Below are 17,589 nucleotides of genomic sequence, written 5' to 3' on the forward strand. Positions count from 1 at the left end.
GTCAGAAATTGAATCACAAATAGTTGTAAGTCACTTTTGAATAATTTAAATACAAAAATGTTTTTATGAAAAAAAAAATCTGTTTTAACAAGTTAAAATGCCAGTTGTTGCTATCAGGAGTTCAGATGTGGAGAGGGGGAGTTGGTGAGGAGGATCACCAAGTCCCCCCTCAGGGACAGACGGCGACGCTGGATATCAGCGTTCCTGTTTTTGGGATCAACGTTTGGCGTTTTAACTCAGTGAAACTAGATTATAAGTACTTCGAATTCAACTTCTGATACTAAAATTGACATTTAATCAAGGAAAATTTAATTTCTTATAAACAAAGACATTGAAAGCTCAACCGGCTTGCCATTCATAAAAGCTGTTTCAACAAACTTTATTTTTTGTCCTTCCATGTTTTTATTCAGTTTTCATCATGTACGTTGTTTTTTTTACAGTGCAGCAACACACTGTCAGAGTTTCAGTACAGGAGAGAGTCAAAACATAAAAGTAATAATTACAGTCTAAATATAATACAATGCAAAAGAGAAAATAAAAGGAATAACATAAAAAAACGAGGAAAGGAGGACACAAAAATGAACTGATGAGGTGGATGATCACGTGGTTGTAATAAATAATCAGGAGTCCTGCAGAAGAAACAATGTAAATCTAATCTGTCCATTTATCTTATGCGTTTAATATGTTTTCCAGGATGACACATGTCTTCATGCCTTTGAGTTATGAATTTTGTTGGAGCCCATCACTTTGGACTTGTGAAATTTACACAAAAAAAAACAAAAACTGAATTTTGAGAGCGTTCCCTACAGGAGATGAGCCAGTATTGCAATCAAGGAACAAGACCGTACCTTCTTTTATACTCAGTAGTTTGTTAAAAGTACCAACAATGAGTAATGCGGTATCTGTCCATGGGCAGTCTTATCCAGAAAGGGCCAGTGCGGGTGCAGGTTTTTGTTCCAACCAAGCAGTTCCACACCTGATCCCACTGATCCGCCAGTAGCGTCTCTGCTGAGGAACTTGATTAGGACAGTGGTTCTCAACCTTTTTGGGGGTCCTGGACCCCCTGCGTATTTTTGATCTACCCTGAGGACCCCTCCACCTGATCTTGGGGGAGGGGGGTTGCAATTTGATAGAAACAGTAGAAACTGCATTTTGAATTGCATTATAGCATTTATTCACTCTTTGGGGCAAAATAAGAGCTTTCAGTTGTAACTTAGATATAGTTAACAAAACAGAATTCTTATGCAGTAACTTTCAGACATATGTAACAAAACAGAATTCTTATGCAGTAACTTTCAGATATATGTAACAAAACAGAATATGTATTCAGTAACTTTCAGATATATGTAACAAAACAGAATTCTTATGCAGTAACTTTCAGATATAGTTAACAAAACAGAATATGTATTCAGTAACTTTCAGATATATGTAACAAAACAGAATTCTTATGCAGTAACTTTCAGATATATGTAACAAAACAGAATATGTATTCAGTAACTTTCAGATATATGTAACAAAACAGAATATGTATTCAGTAACTTTCAGATATATGTAACAACACAGAATATGTATTCAGTAACTTTCAGATATATGTAACAACACAGAATATGTATTCAGTAACTTTCAGATATATGTAACAACAGAATTTTTATGCAGTAACTTTTAACAATGCAAACGGGAGCGAGATCTCTTATTAAAATACAATAAATTACACTTGTGAAACAGATGTAATTAGAGAAAAAAGTCCTGTTACCCTTTATAGTTTAGGTAAAGATCTCAGTCACATTTGAGTAAAATAATCCTATTTCTATAAATGTCATAGGATCTTTTTTTTAAAGATATTTTATTTTCACGGACCCCTTGCAACTACACCACGGACCACTAGGGGTCCGCGGACCCCCGGTTGAGAAACACTGGATTAGGAGACACAGGTGTGCAACTGCTCGGTTGGAACAAAAGCCTGCACCCAGACCAGCCCTTTCTGGATAAGACTGCCCACCCTCGCGAGGGTGTTTCAACAAGCGTCGCTGTTGTCAGACTGCTGCAGACTTCCGCGTTTTCCCTCGGCGTTCCGTCTCCCCGCGAAACTGAAGTCCAGCCGGAGATTTGAGCGCCATGCGCGAACACGGCCAGCGGGCGGCGCGTCACGACGGCGAGTGTTCCGGGTTGTTTTTCTCATCAGCCGCGAACGCGAACCCAGACAAGATTAATCAGCCTGCCTTACAAAAGAGCGCGTGACGAGTCCGCGCTGGCCATGCGGTCCTCTGGATGGGGATGAAGACCAGAGGGCAGGCCGCGTTTCTGAGGGGGCTGGACTCTGACCTGCCCACCGTGCCTGTGACGTCCCCCAGCCTGTAAACCAGCTGAACCAGGTTGGCCTCAGGACACCCGGAGCCACGGGACGCCAGTAAGTAAAACCGCATGCTTCGAGGCTCTCCCTTACGCGCGGAACCTGGTCTTTACTAGTAAGCCTTTAGGTTGTGGTACTTTGGGTCTGACCCATCTCGGTAGTCCACGTCATTACAGGCAGTATTGGATGTGTTTCTTAACACGGGGACGAAAATGAAGGAAACTTGTTATACAACCGCCGCCACAACAGCAGCAGCAGCAGCAGCAGCAACAACAAACCCCGTTGTGTTAATGAACGGTTCAGGTTTAAAACGGCTCCATGTGCCGCACGCGCACATGCGCGCACACGCACACAGCATGGTGGTGCAGTGGTTAGTGCTGTCGCCTCACCGCAAGAAGGTCCTGGTTTCAAGCCCCTGGGTAGTCCAACCTTGGGGGTCGTCCTCTGTGTGGAGTTTGCACGATCTCCCCGTGTCTGCGTGGGTTTCCTCCGGGTGCTCCGGTTTCCCCCCACAGTCCAAAGACATGCAGGTCAGGTGACTCGGCCGTACTAGATTGTCCCTAGGTATGAATGTGTGTGTATGTGTTGGCCCTGTGATGGCCTGGCGGCCTGTCCAGGGTGTCTCCCCACCTGTCACCCAATGACTGCTGGGATAGGCTCCAGCATCCCTGTGACCATGAGAGCAGGATAAGCGGTTTGGGTAATGGATGGATGGATATATATATATATATATATATATATATAAAATCTCCCTCTCACCCTTTGTCAGGTGGTGTGTGTCTTCCTCAAGCGCTCAGGTCCTCTACCAGAGGCCTGGGAGTTTGAGGGACCTGTTGCAGTATCTTAGCTGTTCTGCATTCTTCTGGACAGAGACCTCAGATGTTGCTCCTGGAATCTGCTGGAGCCACTCTCCCAGTTTGGGGGCCACAGCCCCTAGTGCTCCTATTCCCACTGGGACTACTGTGGATTTGATCTTCTACATCTGATCTAGCTCTTCCCTCAGCCCTTGGTATTTCTATAGCTTCTCATGCCCTTTCTTCCTGATGTTACCGTAGCTCAGGATTGACCTTTATCTTCTCCTCCTTTGGCCAGCTTATTATTCCAGCTGGACCAGTCATCAGATATATATATATAGTTGATTTGATTATCAATGTCTTCATATTTGCAAATGGAGTAGAGCCGCCGTTCATCTTCTTCAGATTATCTTAAGTCTCTCGAAAGATTGAAAGATGAATCCATTTAAAACCTAGCTGTTTAAAAGTGAATGTAGGATCGCCTGTGTTTCAACTGCCACTTATATGAGCAGAGCATGGCGGTTGGGTGATTTGTTGCATGATTGATGTAACCCCCCTTTTCTCCTTCTTTTAGTTATTCTGTGCCTTGTGATAGTTCCCTATCTTGTGTGGTTTTATTGCATGAAAAAGGGACTCATGATTTCCCCAATTCGGATGCATCAGATGACGGTTGAAGCATTGAGATGTTTCCTCATTTGCTCGGTCGGTCTCTGACAGTCCAACGGGCAGAAACAAGAGGACCACATGGTTTGCCGAGTGTGTCAGAATGTGAACATCTCATCATCTGCTTGAGAATGAAGATAAATGGAGTCGTTGACTGAAATGACTCATTTTTAGTGCCAGCCCTGCGTGGCTCCTGTTGTGCACCACGTCTCCCTGGTTAACTTTGTGGTCAGGGAAAATGCTTTGGTGTTATTTGCATTATTCAAGCACCAACAACAATGAAACATAAAAGAGTTAGGTAACATCCAGCATGGGAAACGATGGAAGAATCCACAAACTTCCTCATGTGAAAATCTGTCTTGTCTTTCATCTGATGGGATGGAAACGAGAATTTATTTTCACCCTTTTACCCTGAGATAAGGGTATTACGAAATACTTGGTCAGTAGATCAATACTGAGTTTTGTTGGACCGCATCTTTTTTTTCTTATCACGCAGTAGAATTTTTCACACTTAATTTTATTACCGGGTCAGGGATGAGTTGTTGCCAAGTGAAGGAGTTCAAGTACCTCGGGGTCTTGTTCACAAGTGAGGGGAGGATGGAGCGGGAGATTGACAAGCGGATTGGTGCAGCATCAGCAGTAATGTGGGCGTTGTACCGGACCGTTGTGGTGAAGAGGGAGCTGAGCCGGAAGGCAAAGCTCTCAATTTACCAGTCAGTCTTCGTTACAACCCTCACCTATGGTCATGAGCTTTGGGTAGTGACCGAAAGGGTGAGATTGTGGATACAAGCGGCTGAAATGAGTTTCCTCTGTAGGGTGTCTGGGCTCAGCCTTAGAGATAGGTTGAGGAGCTCAGCCATCCGGAGGGAGCTCAGAGTAGAGCCGCTGCTCCTTTGCGTTGAAAGGAGCCAGTTGAGGTGGTTCGGGCATCTGATTAGGATGCCTCCTGAGTGCTTTCCTTTGGAGGTTTTCCGGGCACGTCCAACTGGGAGGAGACCCCGGGGTAGACCCAGAACTCGCTGGAGGGACTACATGTCCAGTCTGGTCTTGGAACGCCTTGGGATCCCCCAGGAGGAGCTGGAGGGTGTTGCTGGGGAGAGGGACGTCTGGAGTGCCCTACTTAGCTTGTTGCCACCGCGGCCTGACCCCGGAGAAGCGGCTGATGATGAGATGAGAGGAATTTTATTACCTTGTTTGCATTTTCTACTTTATCAAGAGTCAACGCTTCAGAGGCCTCTGAGACACACTTGAAATTCATGAAAATCCTTTAACATCCTCTGATCTGAATCTCCCTCTCTTTTATAAGTTGTTCAGTTGTTTGGTTGGCAGTGTTGTCTGGTTTGGACATGCTGGTTCTGCTCACGACTAGCTCAGTATTGACCTTTCGTCTGAACAGCATCACTGCAGATGGGAGAAGAATTTAAAGACTCAAGCAGTGTTTTATTTCCCTCCTCTCTGTATTGTAGAAGTAAGATTTTACTACATTTATATTGACTCGTGGCAGATGCTTTAATCCACAGCGATTTACGAGAGAGTCCCCGATTAGCAGATAAATTCAAGTATTACCAGCTGGCATCATAGCACGCAACACAGTAATATAGTAGTACGATATGAAGTAGTAGTAGTAGTACATAATCATCATATACCAGTGATATTAAATGAAGTAGTACATTTGCTACATAGTAATCATAGTAATACTATATGTAGTAGTAGTTGTAGTACATGTGCTACATAGTAAACATATTATAGTAGTACTGAATGTAGTAGTAGTAGTACATATGTTACCTAGTAATCATATCATAGTAACACCATACGTAGTCATAGTAGTACATTTGCTACATAATCACATCACTGTAGTTAGTACTACTGAATGTTGTAGTCGTAGTACATTTGTTACATAGTAATCATATTATAGAAGTGCTATATGTAGTAGTAGTAGTAGTGGTACATGTGCTATATAGTAATTATATCATAGCCAAAAGTGCATGTCATGCAGAGTGCATTTAGTGTAGGTGTGCTGTACACAATCAAGAGGTGTTGAACAGGAGACTCAAGTTATAAAACACAATAAAATTGCCACAAAACAGTAAAACAGGCAAATTCTGCCATTTCATGACATATTTTCTGATCTAACTGGAGAATCTTGTTTGATATCCAAAGTTTTCCTGCCTGGATCGCCGTGGACCCATCAGGCTGCAGCATGGCTCTGCTCATCCATATGCTGGCCTGTGCATTTGGCTCAGGCTCTTGGGTGGCGGTGAACGGCCTATGGGTCGAACTGCCGCTCATCGTCAACGTGCTGCCCGAGGACTGGAACCTCCCATCCTACCTGACCGTCATCATCCAGCTGGCCAACATCGGTCCTCTGCTGGTCACGCTCACGCACAAAATGTTCCCCGGTCGTCTGAAGGAAAGCATGGTCATCTATGCCATCCTGTCCATTGGGGTCCTGTCCTGCATCCTGCTGGCCTTCTTCTGGGACCACACCACGGTGGTGGCGGGGGAGTTGCACAGCACCGCCTTCTTCATCCTAACATTCTTCCTCTCCCTGGTCGACTGCACTTCCTCTGTCACCTTCCTGCCTTTCATGATGCAGCTCCCACCAAAATACATCACCACCTATTTCCTCGGCGAAGGGCTGAGTGGGCTCGTCCCCAGCCTGGTGGCCCTGGTGCAGGGCGTTGGCATAGCCAAGTGTGTGAACACCACTCACAATAACAGTGATGCTGTCAATTCATGGTCCCTACAGACCCAATATCTTCCTCCCAACTTCTCCACTGAGGTGTTTTTCTTCTTCCTGGCGGCCATGATGTGTATAAGCCTGGCTGCTTTTTGTACACTCAACAGACTTCCTCTGACAGTCGAGCTGTCCACAGAGAACCTTGTGCCAGATGCCGCTGCATCTGTCTGTTCTGACCTGGATAACCCTGCAGCGGAGATGGATGGTGATGGTGTGAAGTGTCCGGGTGAGGGAACCGACCGCAGCAGAGCCACACTTGCCAAAGCCAAACATTCGCTGTACCAGTTGACCTTCATCTACTTTATGGTGGTCTGGGTTAACGCAGCGACCAACGGCCTGCTGCCCTCAGTGCAGACGTACTCCTGTATGCCCTATGGAAGCCTGGCCTACCACCTCTCTGCTGCACTGTCATCTGTGGCCAACCCAGTGGCGTGTACCATCACCATGTTCTTCCCAAACAGGTGAGACGGTCTCGGCAGTTTTTAGTCAACAATCCTGTCAGTTATTTCACAACAGATGTGGTGGAAAACATTGTAAGTAATCATCTCAGGTACCATACTATGGAAAATGTGATCATCATGATAACTATAGGGAATTTCACAGGATATCAATATTCATATCAAGATATCTGCTTACATATACAAAAATCTGATGTTTAAAGGCAAAAAGTCACAATTTTCAACATTATCGCCTTATATTCTAGTAGAACAAGCAGTGGTTGTGAAAATGTACTTCCTCATTTGCTGCTGGGCTGCATTATATAATAAAATGTGGATAACAACACTATAACATGTATACATAAGGCACGGTGGCCCGGTTGTTTGCGCTGTCGCCTCACAGGAAGTCAAGTCAATTTTATTTGTATAGCCAATATCACAAATTACAAATTTGCTTCAGTGGGCTTTACAGCAACACAAAATCCTGTCCATAGACTCTCGCATCAGATAAGGAACAACTCCCTAAAAAAAAAACCTTTAACAGGGTGAAAAAATAGGAAGAAAGCTCAGGGAGAGCAACAGAGGAGGGATCTATCTCCCACGACGGACAATGAGCAATGGATGTTGTGTTTACACAATACCACATTGAAAGAGGATAAACAGAATTATAACGGACTTATAAAATTTATGAAGAATAGAATGAGCAGGATGCCAAGCAGCAAGCAGGTGCTGGGGTCAAACCCTGGGGTTGTCCAACCTAAAGAGGTCATCCCAGGTTGTCCTATGTGTGGATGTGCGGAGTGGATTATTTTGCTCCTCATTTGCTGAGCATTTTCCCAACCGTTGAAGGTTTCATTTAATGAAGTAAATATATATATATAGTATATATGTATACAGCTGTGTGTTACAACAGTATATGCAGTTTCTTATACAATGCAGCCTTGTGGCAAACATAGATGTGAGTTTTCACATTCATGGACTTTTCCGCACAATTTTGGCAGTGTTTCAGAGACAGACAGAAGACTGCTCAGTATTATGGTTGCTAATGGAGTGCTATCCCCACAACATATATATATATGGGCGGCACAGTGGTGGTGGGGGTTGCCTCACAGCAAGAGGGTCCTGGGTTCGAGCCCCGGGGTAGTCCAACCTTGGGGGTCGTCCTGGGTTGTCCTCTGTGTGGAGTTTGCATGTTCTCCCTGTGTCTGTGTGGGTTTCCTCCGGGTGATCCGGTTTCCTCCCACAGTCCAAAGACATGCAGGTCAGGTGAATCGGCCATACTAAATTGTCCCTTGGTGTGGGTGTGATGGCCTGGCGGCCTGTTCAGGGTGGCTCCCCACCTGCCGCCCAATGACTGCTGGGATAGGCTCCAGCATCCCCGAAATCCTGAGCAGGATAAGTGGTTTGGATAATGTATGTATGTGTAGAGAGAGAGAGAGAGAGAGAGAGAGAGAGAGAGAGAGAGAGAGAGAGAGAGAGAGAGAGAGAGAGAGAGAGAGAGAGAGAGAGAGAGAGAGAGAGAGAGAGAGAGAGAGAGAGAGAGAGAGAGAGAGAGAGAGAGAGAGAGAGAGAGAGAGAGAGAGAGCGAGCACACGTGTGCGCAAGAGGGAGAATGTTGAAAACTGATTGTGTCCCTTTAACAATCTTACTGAGGTTCTTGATTGAACTGTTTGGTAATGGAAAGTATAATATTGAACCAAAACTGGTTTCCAAATAATACTCCCTCAAATATTTTACATCTCATTTCATGTGAAATTGTAAGTAATTGATTGTCATCAATTTAGACAACAAAATTGTGTATCATAATAAGACCATAACCAAATTTCGTCCTGACACACTACCACTAACAGAAAATAAAGGGTAATATTGGATCGCCTAGCCCTCTTGTCTCGTACTGTCTTGCAGGTCCCTGGTCTTTCTGGGCGTGCTGGGTTTCCTGGGGACTGGATTCGGGAGCTATAACATGGCGATGGCGGCTCTGAGTCCGTGTCCTCTGCTGCAGAACTCTGCCATCGGGGAGGCTGTCATTGTGAGTATCAGACAGTGTGTTAAGATGTGATTCACACAGCGCAGAATAGAAACCGACCCTCCCGAGACCTACATCCAACCTTGACTTTTTGTCAGTTGCTTTATCAGCTACACGCTCGTGTCAAAGTTCACCTTTTTAACGGCGGACGACTTGAAGCATTGAGCAACTCTGCCGAGGCAATCAGTTTGTAAGATCAGTTATAATAAAGGTATAAAGGTCTAAGAATTACTTATATGTATGTTAACGTCTTGCGTTCCAGACGTTTCAGACCTCGGTCCGTTGTTACATTATTCTTCAGGGGAATTAGTGACCCACGTAATCAGAATTGTATTTATATCTATATTGCACGTTTTGTACCTCAAAGCAGCGCCAGGTTTCTCTTTTTGCTTTAACATATCACCATGACATTTATTTTGATTGCAAAAACGCAACAAAAACACAACACAAATGCAGGATAAAGGGAACGGGATGAAGAGAAAATGGAAATAAGTCAAGTAAATAAATAATAAAATAGTAAAATGTTATGGAATAGTTTAGCTGTGTGTGTGAGTGAGAAAATGAATATTAAAGATATCAGTAATGAAACATCTGACATAATCTTTTATGTTACAACCCCAACCCACATGTTAATCATGTTGTCAGTCTGTTTGACTTGTCTTTATCCAAACATGTCACTTTCTGAACAAAACGACCCCGTCTCGGACTTCCGGTTGAGCGGCAAATGGAATAGCAGCTACTTTTAGGGCTCCGGCAGAATCCTTGCTAATTCCACATTTTAACGACATCATCATTTTAAATATTATACAAAAAACTTCAGTCTGTTATTAATAAATCAAAGTATAGCTGAATTTCAGTAAAACCAACACGGATGGCGTCTAATCTTCGAAAATATAGTAAACACGACGGTCCGATCAACGCAAAGCCCAACAATCCACCGGTGAAGAGTTCTGGTAACCTCGATCAAGCCTCACCCACACCCGCGGTAAGCCCGACCATAGACACCGCATCGATCAAAGCTGATATCCTCTCCTCATTAAGAAAAGATATATCCTCTGTAATAAGAGAAGAGCTGAAGAGGGCTTCAGCGGATGATTTCGAAAGACTGAAAAATGAAATTAAGGCAGTGAAAACTGAAATTACTAACACTACAACCGCAACCCATGCAGAAATAGACCAGGTTAGAGCTAATGTAAAAGCCGTGGAGGGGGGACTGTCCACATGGTCGGATGAAGTAGTGTCGGTACAAATCACTAATAAACCTGAAGAAGCAGGTCGAAGACTTAAAAGAAAAATGTGAGGACGTGGAGGGGAGGATGAGGAGAAGTAACATTCGGATCATGGGGGTCGCTGAGCAACCAGGATCAAGCTCTCCCGCGGCAGTTTCCAAACTTCTTAAGGAAGTGTTCCAGATGGACAGGGATGCACAGATCGAAGCCTGACAAAGAGAAAACCGGGAGACAAGCCGCGTGTGGTCATTGCCAAATGACACCATGACAGGGACGCTGTGGACATCCTGAGGAAGGCCCGTGACCGGGGTGGCCAACTCAACTACAACGGCAATCCAGTCGCCATATTTCCGGACTACACAGCCAACGTCGCTAAAGCCAGAGCGGCTTTCACGGACGTCAGGAAGATGCTCCAAGGAAGACCAGGAGTCCGTTATGGAATACTCTTCCCCGCTAGATTCCGCATTTCCTACAACAACGAGGAGAAAGAGTTCGTGGATGCCGCCAAAGCTATGGACTATGTAAAGAAAAAGATCATTCCATCAACTGATACGGGCAAGTGACCGGAAGTAAAAGTGTCCTTGTTTTATATGATAAGTAACACATGATCATGTCTATATCGACAGCTTTCTAAATGTCAACCCATACAGTCGATATGAGTATTTTTATTTCTTATTAATGGCAAGGTTAACAGAATATGCAAATCCCTTTGTGGTTGTCTGCACGTTTGCATGTTGATATGCCCGTGTGCTTTGGTACTCTGTGTGTGTGTAGGGGGGTGGGGGGTGTGTGTGTGTGTATAGGAATGGATTTGATGTAGGTTTGTCCATGCAAACCTGCTGTAATGAACAAAGGGCATATCCCCATAGGATACATTTACTTTTCTATAATTAAAAAAAAAAAATTCTCTATATTTACCTTGTCGGTGACTGTTTCCCAGCTCCACAATAAGCTATATACATGATATATATAATTACTTTGATAACAGAGACATTGAGGTTAAGGTGTCGTTATCTTTGCTAGGTTGTATTCGTAAGTTCTGCAGGATCCTGAGTGCTAACTGATGACACTAGTTGGTATGCTCGGGTTTATATCCAAGCAAATGCAAACATTTTTAAAGACTGTTCGGACAGCTGCTTGGGACCTTGTCCCAAAAGAGTGATCGGACGCTAATGCTGGTTGAGTCCATGGTTTATCTTGCTTTATGTTCAGTTCTGTTTGCACAGATCCCGCTGTTCCCCAGGGATCCTGCCATAAGAATAAGAGCAACAGGGAAATTGACTTTTCCTTTCAAATGCTTTTTGTTAATGTTAAAACATTATGGTGATCATACTGCTGTACTTAGTATTACTAATTATTTCACACACTATTTCATAATTTTACGTGTATATCCATTTATGTATGTATTTTACTTTTATATATTTTCTTCTGTTACAATACCCTGCTTTACCCACATTATCTACCCTGACCTACCACAGGTACTTTCTTATACCCATCCACCTGCGCTCATACAATCACACACATTGATACTACGTCCCACTTCAAATGATACTACGTCCCACTTCAAACTCTCTCCTCCGCACTTCCCTTCCCTTCCCACCACATTACTCAAGGGCAAAACTAATACTCTACATAATTCTAACTTTAAGTCATGGGATCCCTTAAAGTCATAAGTTACAATGTGAAAGGTTTTCATAGTCCTATAAAGAGGAAGAAAATCCTCAATCAGTTAAAAAGAGCCAACACTCAGATAGCATTTTTGCAAGAGACCCGCTTGTCAGAAACGGAACATGAGAAACTAAAAAAATCTTGGGCGGACAAAGTATTTTACTCATCACACCCATCAGGTAGAAAGAGAAGCGTATCTATTCTGATACATAGGCAGGTTAATTTTACACAAACTAAAGTCCACAAACATGCTGAAGGGAGATTTATTCTAGTAAATGGATCTATTGATGGAATACAAGTCTCTTTTATGAAAATGTATGCTCCAAATGAGGACGAGCCTGGCTTCATTAGTACAATCTTCACCACAATCCTACAGAACAGCTCTGGTATCTTACTGCTAGGAGGGGATTTCAACTGTTATGTCTCAGCTTATGGATAGACAACCTACCTCAAAATCTCCCACTTCTAGAATGAGTAAAATTCTTAGACACATTGACAGAGTCAGGTCTGGTGGATGTTTGGAGATGTAAATTCCCTAAAGGTAGAGATTTCACTTTTTACTCACATAGACATTCATTCTATTCTAGAATTTATTATTTTTTTCACCCCCAAAGCAGATCCACAGGATAGAAGACATGGAGATTCTACCAATTACTCTCTCTGATCATGCACCTCTAGCACTGTCATGGAACAAAGGTCACAGGCCAACAACTAAACAATGGCGATTAAATGCATCACTTTTAAATGATAAGGGAGTTATCTCATTTGTAACAACTGAACTAAACAACTATTTAGTTACAAATATCTCGCCCGAAATATCACCTCTCATTCTATGGGGCTGTGCTAAGGCTTATATTAGAGGTCGCATTATCTCATTTACTAAAAAAAGAGAAGGGAAACAAAACAACATGAATTAGAGGACAAAATAAGACAGCTCCAGCAACAACATAAAAGAACACCATCCTCCAATCTACTTAATGCACTCAAACAAGCACGAAGAGCTCTAAATAGCCTAATCACAGAAAAGATTGAGGGCAACTTAAGGTTCACCAATCAAACATATTATGAAAGTGGTAACAGGGCAAGTAGATTGTTAGCATTAAGACTTAAAAACAGCAATCATCCAATGTAGTACAGAAATTAAAGCCTAATCGCTCAACACTTACAAAACCAGATGAAATTTCAGTCTTTTGCAAAAATGTTATAAATTCCTATACAAAAACACAGACATTTGCACAGATGACAAAGAGTTAGCACAGTTTTTAAAAGACATCAAAATAAAAGCGCTACCTGAGCCCATGGCAAAAGAGTTGGATGAACCAATTAAGGAATGGGAAATACAACAGGTAATCTCTACACTGAAAAACAATAAAAGCCCCGGACCAGATGGGTATATTAATGAATTTTACAAAAATTTTAAAGAGACAGCATCACCTTTACTATTAAAAGCTTACCACCATGCGCTACAATCTGGATCCATGGCCCCCTCCTGGAGGGAGATGACAATAGTTGTAATACATAAGGAAGGCAAGGACCCCACCAAATGCCAATCATATAGGCCTATTTCACCACTGAATGGAGACCTGCATATACTAACAGCTATTCTAACAAGACGCGTCAATAAAATGATCACAGAGATTATTCATCCTGATCAGACCGGGTTTAATCACAGGAAGAAGCTATGGGGACAATATCAGAAGACTATTAAATTTAATGGCTCATCCAAAAGTCAAGGAGGAGGGAGCAGTGATATTATCCCTCGATGCCCAGAAGGCATTCGATCAAGTATCCTGGCAATACTTGCTTCAAACACTGAAACGATTCCAATTTGGCCCTAATTTCATAAAGTGGATACAAACACTGTATATTCTAATCCACAAGCTGATGTTAAAGTAAATGGGGCTCTATCAAACCGATCTGCCCTAGAACGTTGCTGCAGACAGGGCTGCTCTCTATCACCCCTGCTGTTCGATATTAGTATTGAACCAATAGCACAGCTTATCAGAGATGACAATAACATAAAGGGACTGACAATAAATGAAGAACACAAATTATCCTTATTCGCAGATGATGTGCTTTTATATATAGCCAAACCTACAACCACAATCTCACACTTAAAGGGTCTTATTTCAACATATGGGTACTTCTCGGGCTATAAAGTAAATGTGGACAAAACAATGGCAATGGATATAAGTGGTAGAATTTCTCAAGCAGTCAAACTCCAGAAAGGGTTTAAATGGCCTAAATATGGCATTAAATATCTCGGTATTCAAATCCCCCCATCGCTAGGTAAGTTATATAATGCAAATTACAAACGCATAATTGATAATATCAGTAAGGATTTGGACCAGTGGTCAACACTTCCCCTGTCTCTGTTAGGCCGTATTGAGAGTATACGCATGAATGTCCTACCTAAGCTTTTCTATCAATTTCAGATGATAACCTACGATATTCCTAAATCTATATTGGTTGTATAAGTTGTGAAATTGAAATAAAAACTAAGTTAAAAAAACAAAAACAAACCCGTCTCCAAACGCTTCAGGACTCAAGAACATGTTTCGTTTTATACACGTGGTTTCTCACAGCAGTGCAACAAAGACAAAAACACATCCAAACTACAAGAACATATAGTATATCCAAACTACAAAAAACTACAAGAACACATATCCAACTTATCAAAAAAAAAAGGAGCGAACGCCAGGATGACTGTTGCAACTGCCAGTCTACATGGGCTAGCAGTTAGCTCAGCCTACCCGCTTCCATGTCCTGTCAGACCGCCCTCGGTGTTTCCTCCTCGGGTGCAGCTCCAGGCAGGGCCGTGGTCCCTGGGCCCACTGGACGCAGCAGACCAAGCTCTCCCAGCTGATCCAACGCCAGCTCTCCCAGCCACACACATTCGACACACCTCCCCTCACTCCACACGACGACGCCAAAAACCTAGTCAACGTTAGGCGAGGCCGGCGCCAGACCGTCCTCAGTGTTATCGGAACTGCCGGTCTGCATGGGCTAGCAGTTAGCCTAGCCTGTCCCGCTTCCGTGTCCTGTCAGACCATCCTCGGTGTTATCGGAACTGCCGGTCTGCATGGGCTAGCAGTTAGCCTAGCCTGTCCCGCTTCCGTGTCCTGTCAGACCATCCTCGGTGTTATCGGAACTGCCGGTCTGCATGGGCTAGCAGTTAGCCTAGCCTCTCCCGCTTCCGTGTCCTGTCAGACCGCCCTCGGTGTTATCGGAACTGCTGGTCTGCGTGGGCTAGCAGTTAGCCTAGCCTGTCCCGCTTCCGTGTCCTGTCAGACCATCCTCGGTGTTATCGGAACTGCCGGTCTGCATGGGCTAGCAGTTAGCCTAGCCTGTCCCGCTTCCATGTCCTGTCAGACCGCCCTCGGTGTTTCCTCTTCGGGCGCAATTCATGACCGAATTTAGACAGTATCCAAAATCCTCGAGTAAAATCCACCAAAAACACTCAAAAATGTGTTGAATATCTTTCTAATCAAAGGCTATTTGATTAAACCCTCTGTATGTTTTTATTTATCTCTGCTATTCTTTACGTTGATGTTCTGTGTATTATTCATATGGCTCAGCGCACCACTTTATTTAAAAAAAAAAACAACTGTCATATGTCACAGGTCAAAAAAGGGAAAAACAAAAATTTTGTGATTGGCAGGTGCTCTCCTGGGTCGTCTTCATGGGAACACTGACTTACGTGAAGGTGATGGTGGGCATCATCCTGCGAGACCGGAGCCACAGTGCGCTGGTGTGGTGCGGGGCCGCAGCGCAGGCGGGGTCCCTGGTCGGGTCCGTCACCATGTTCCCGCTGGTCAACGTCTACAAGCTGTTTAAGTCCGGAGACCTCTGCAACACGACGTGTCCCTCGTGATGGTCGACGTGAGGAGGAAAATGGCATGACTTTGATACACGGGGTATGGATGGAGAACGCCACGGAGACCACAGCACCCTCCATAGGCGTTCTTCCCATAATCGGACTCTTCATTTAAGTGGAACCCTTCTCTTGGTCCAGGGGGCCGCGACCCTCAGCCCTTTGTTAAACTAATTGCCTCTGCTGTTGTTATTTTGGTGGTTTGATGCCAATACAAACCATATCCGGTCTTTTCTGTATTTGTGTGTGTGATCAAACCTAAATTTAATATGCCACAATGGCAATTTCTGTTTTACATTTCAAAGTCACAATGATTATACCATTGTAAATAAAATATGATGCATGAGAATCTTGCTTGGTTACAAGGATGTACCTCTGATTATAGTATTTTGTAGGTAAAATGAGCTTGAAACATTTTTTTCCCCCAGTGTTTGTCCATTTTGGAACAGTCTGTTGTTCTGACACTAGATGGCACAAGTCTACTTATGTAGATGACATTCTCCATTCAACCACCAACCACAAAACGTTTCATCGTTCATTAATCCTGTGTACCCACTGAAGAACTGGTGATACATTAACTTCTTTCCTATAAATATAACTTGTATCTAATAACTGCACCAAATTGTTTAAAATAACTTGCACTAATAATTGTATGGTAACGTGTTCTGTTGCTAAGAAGAGAATCTTTGGTGTTTGTTTATATAAGGAGATTTTACCACTGATACGTGGACGGTGTACATTTTTTCCCCCCCCTCAGGTACGATTTAGAAAAACAACATTAAAGGTTTGTGATGGAAATCAAAGTTCTGGGTGGTTTTCCAACTATGGCTCGTGAGCCACAAATGGGTCACACCAAGAGGCCAGAGAGGTCACAGGATGTCCACAATAAAACCCATTTTGTCTGGAGACGTAATTTAGTTTAGAAAAAAAAAGAGGAAAGAATGCGTTTATTTTCATACTTTTTAGTCAGTGAGAACAAGGCAGTGATTTAACTGTATTAAAAAAAACACCGCTGAAATAATGTTTAATGCCGACGTGCCTCGTCCGGCTCATTTGATCGTTCGCGGGCCTTGACCGAGGAGGGAAAATGGGAATATTCCTCTGATGAACAAGATGGACAGGATTGTTAATTATCTTGCTTTCTGGCCGGTAATGAGAATTTATTGGTTATTTCACTGCAACAGATCCCTCGGTGGTCCTGGGGCCACGATGCATCTCCATGGGTGGGTGACAGCATGACAGAGTTTGGGAAGCCCTGATGTAAACTGGGGTTTATGTGTGAGCCTCGAACAGCCCATCAGTAACGGGGTCGACGTACCACTGTTGTCAGTGTTTTGTAAAACTTGCTTTCAAAAACTGTCATTCACATGAACCTCCATTGATGAGACGGAGAGCGAGAGACGGAGTGGGGGAAAAGGTGATTGGCACCCCCATTATCAGACAGCACTTGCTTAACCAAATTCTATGAGCAGTCATACCTTCATCATGCTGGTAATGGATGCAGAAGGGCGCCTGTCATACATGGGAACCAGAAAGTGGTTTCCCATCCGCAGCTGTTTCCATTCGTCACCCCCCCCCCACACACACACACACACATACACACCCGTGGCCCCTCAGACTGAGAGCGAGGGGTCCCCCCCGGCCCTGTAGGACAGTTAGGGAAACTCCTAATTACCAACACACAGAAGGCCCGCTGGCTGTTGATCCTGCCGCTGGTCACTTGGGAGCCTCCCTGACCCCGACACTGAGCAAAAACAAAAAAAGCAAAGAAAAGACTAAAAGAACGGAAAACGGGGACACAATTAGTC

At 43.6% G+C, this 17,589-nt stretch overlaps 1 protein-coding gene across 1 annotated transcript; it reads left to right on the plus strand.

Moving 5' to 3' along the window:
• The first annotated feature begins 2,237 nt into the window (after positions 1 to 2,237).
• slc52a3 (solute carrier family 52 member 3) lies at positions 2,238 to 16,613 on the plus strand. Its single transcript, XM_056274590.1, has 4 exons — positions 2,238 to 2,407; positions 5,968 to 7,008; positions 8,890 to 9,013; positions 15,569 to 16,613. Exons 2-4 carry the CDS (start codon positions 6,008 to 6,010, stop codon positions 15,779 to 15,781), a joined length of 1,338 nt encoding a protein of 445 aa, XP_056130565.1. The 5' UTR covers positions 2,238 to 2,407; positions 5,968 to 6,007; the 3' UTR covers positions 15,782 to 16,613.
• The last annotated feature ends 976 nt before the right edge of the window (positions 16,614 to 17,589 follow it).

Source organism: Lampris incognitus, chromosome 2 (genome assembly GCF_029633865.1).
Source record: "Lampris incognitus isolate fLamInc1 chromosome 2, fLamInc1.hap2, whole genome shotgun sequence".
NCBI lineage: Eukaryota > Metazoa > Chordata > Actinopteri > Lampriformes > Lampridae > Lampris > Lampris incognitus.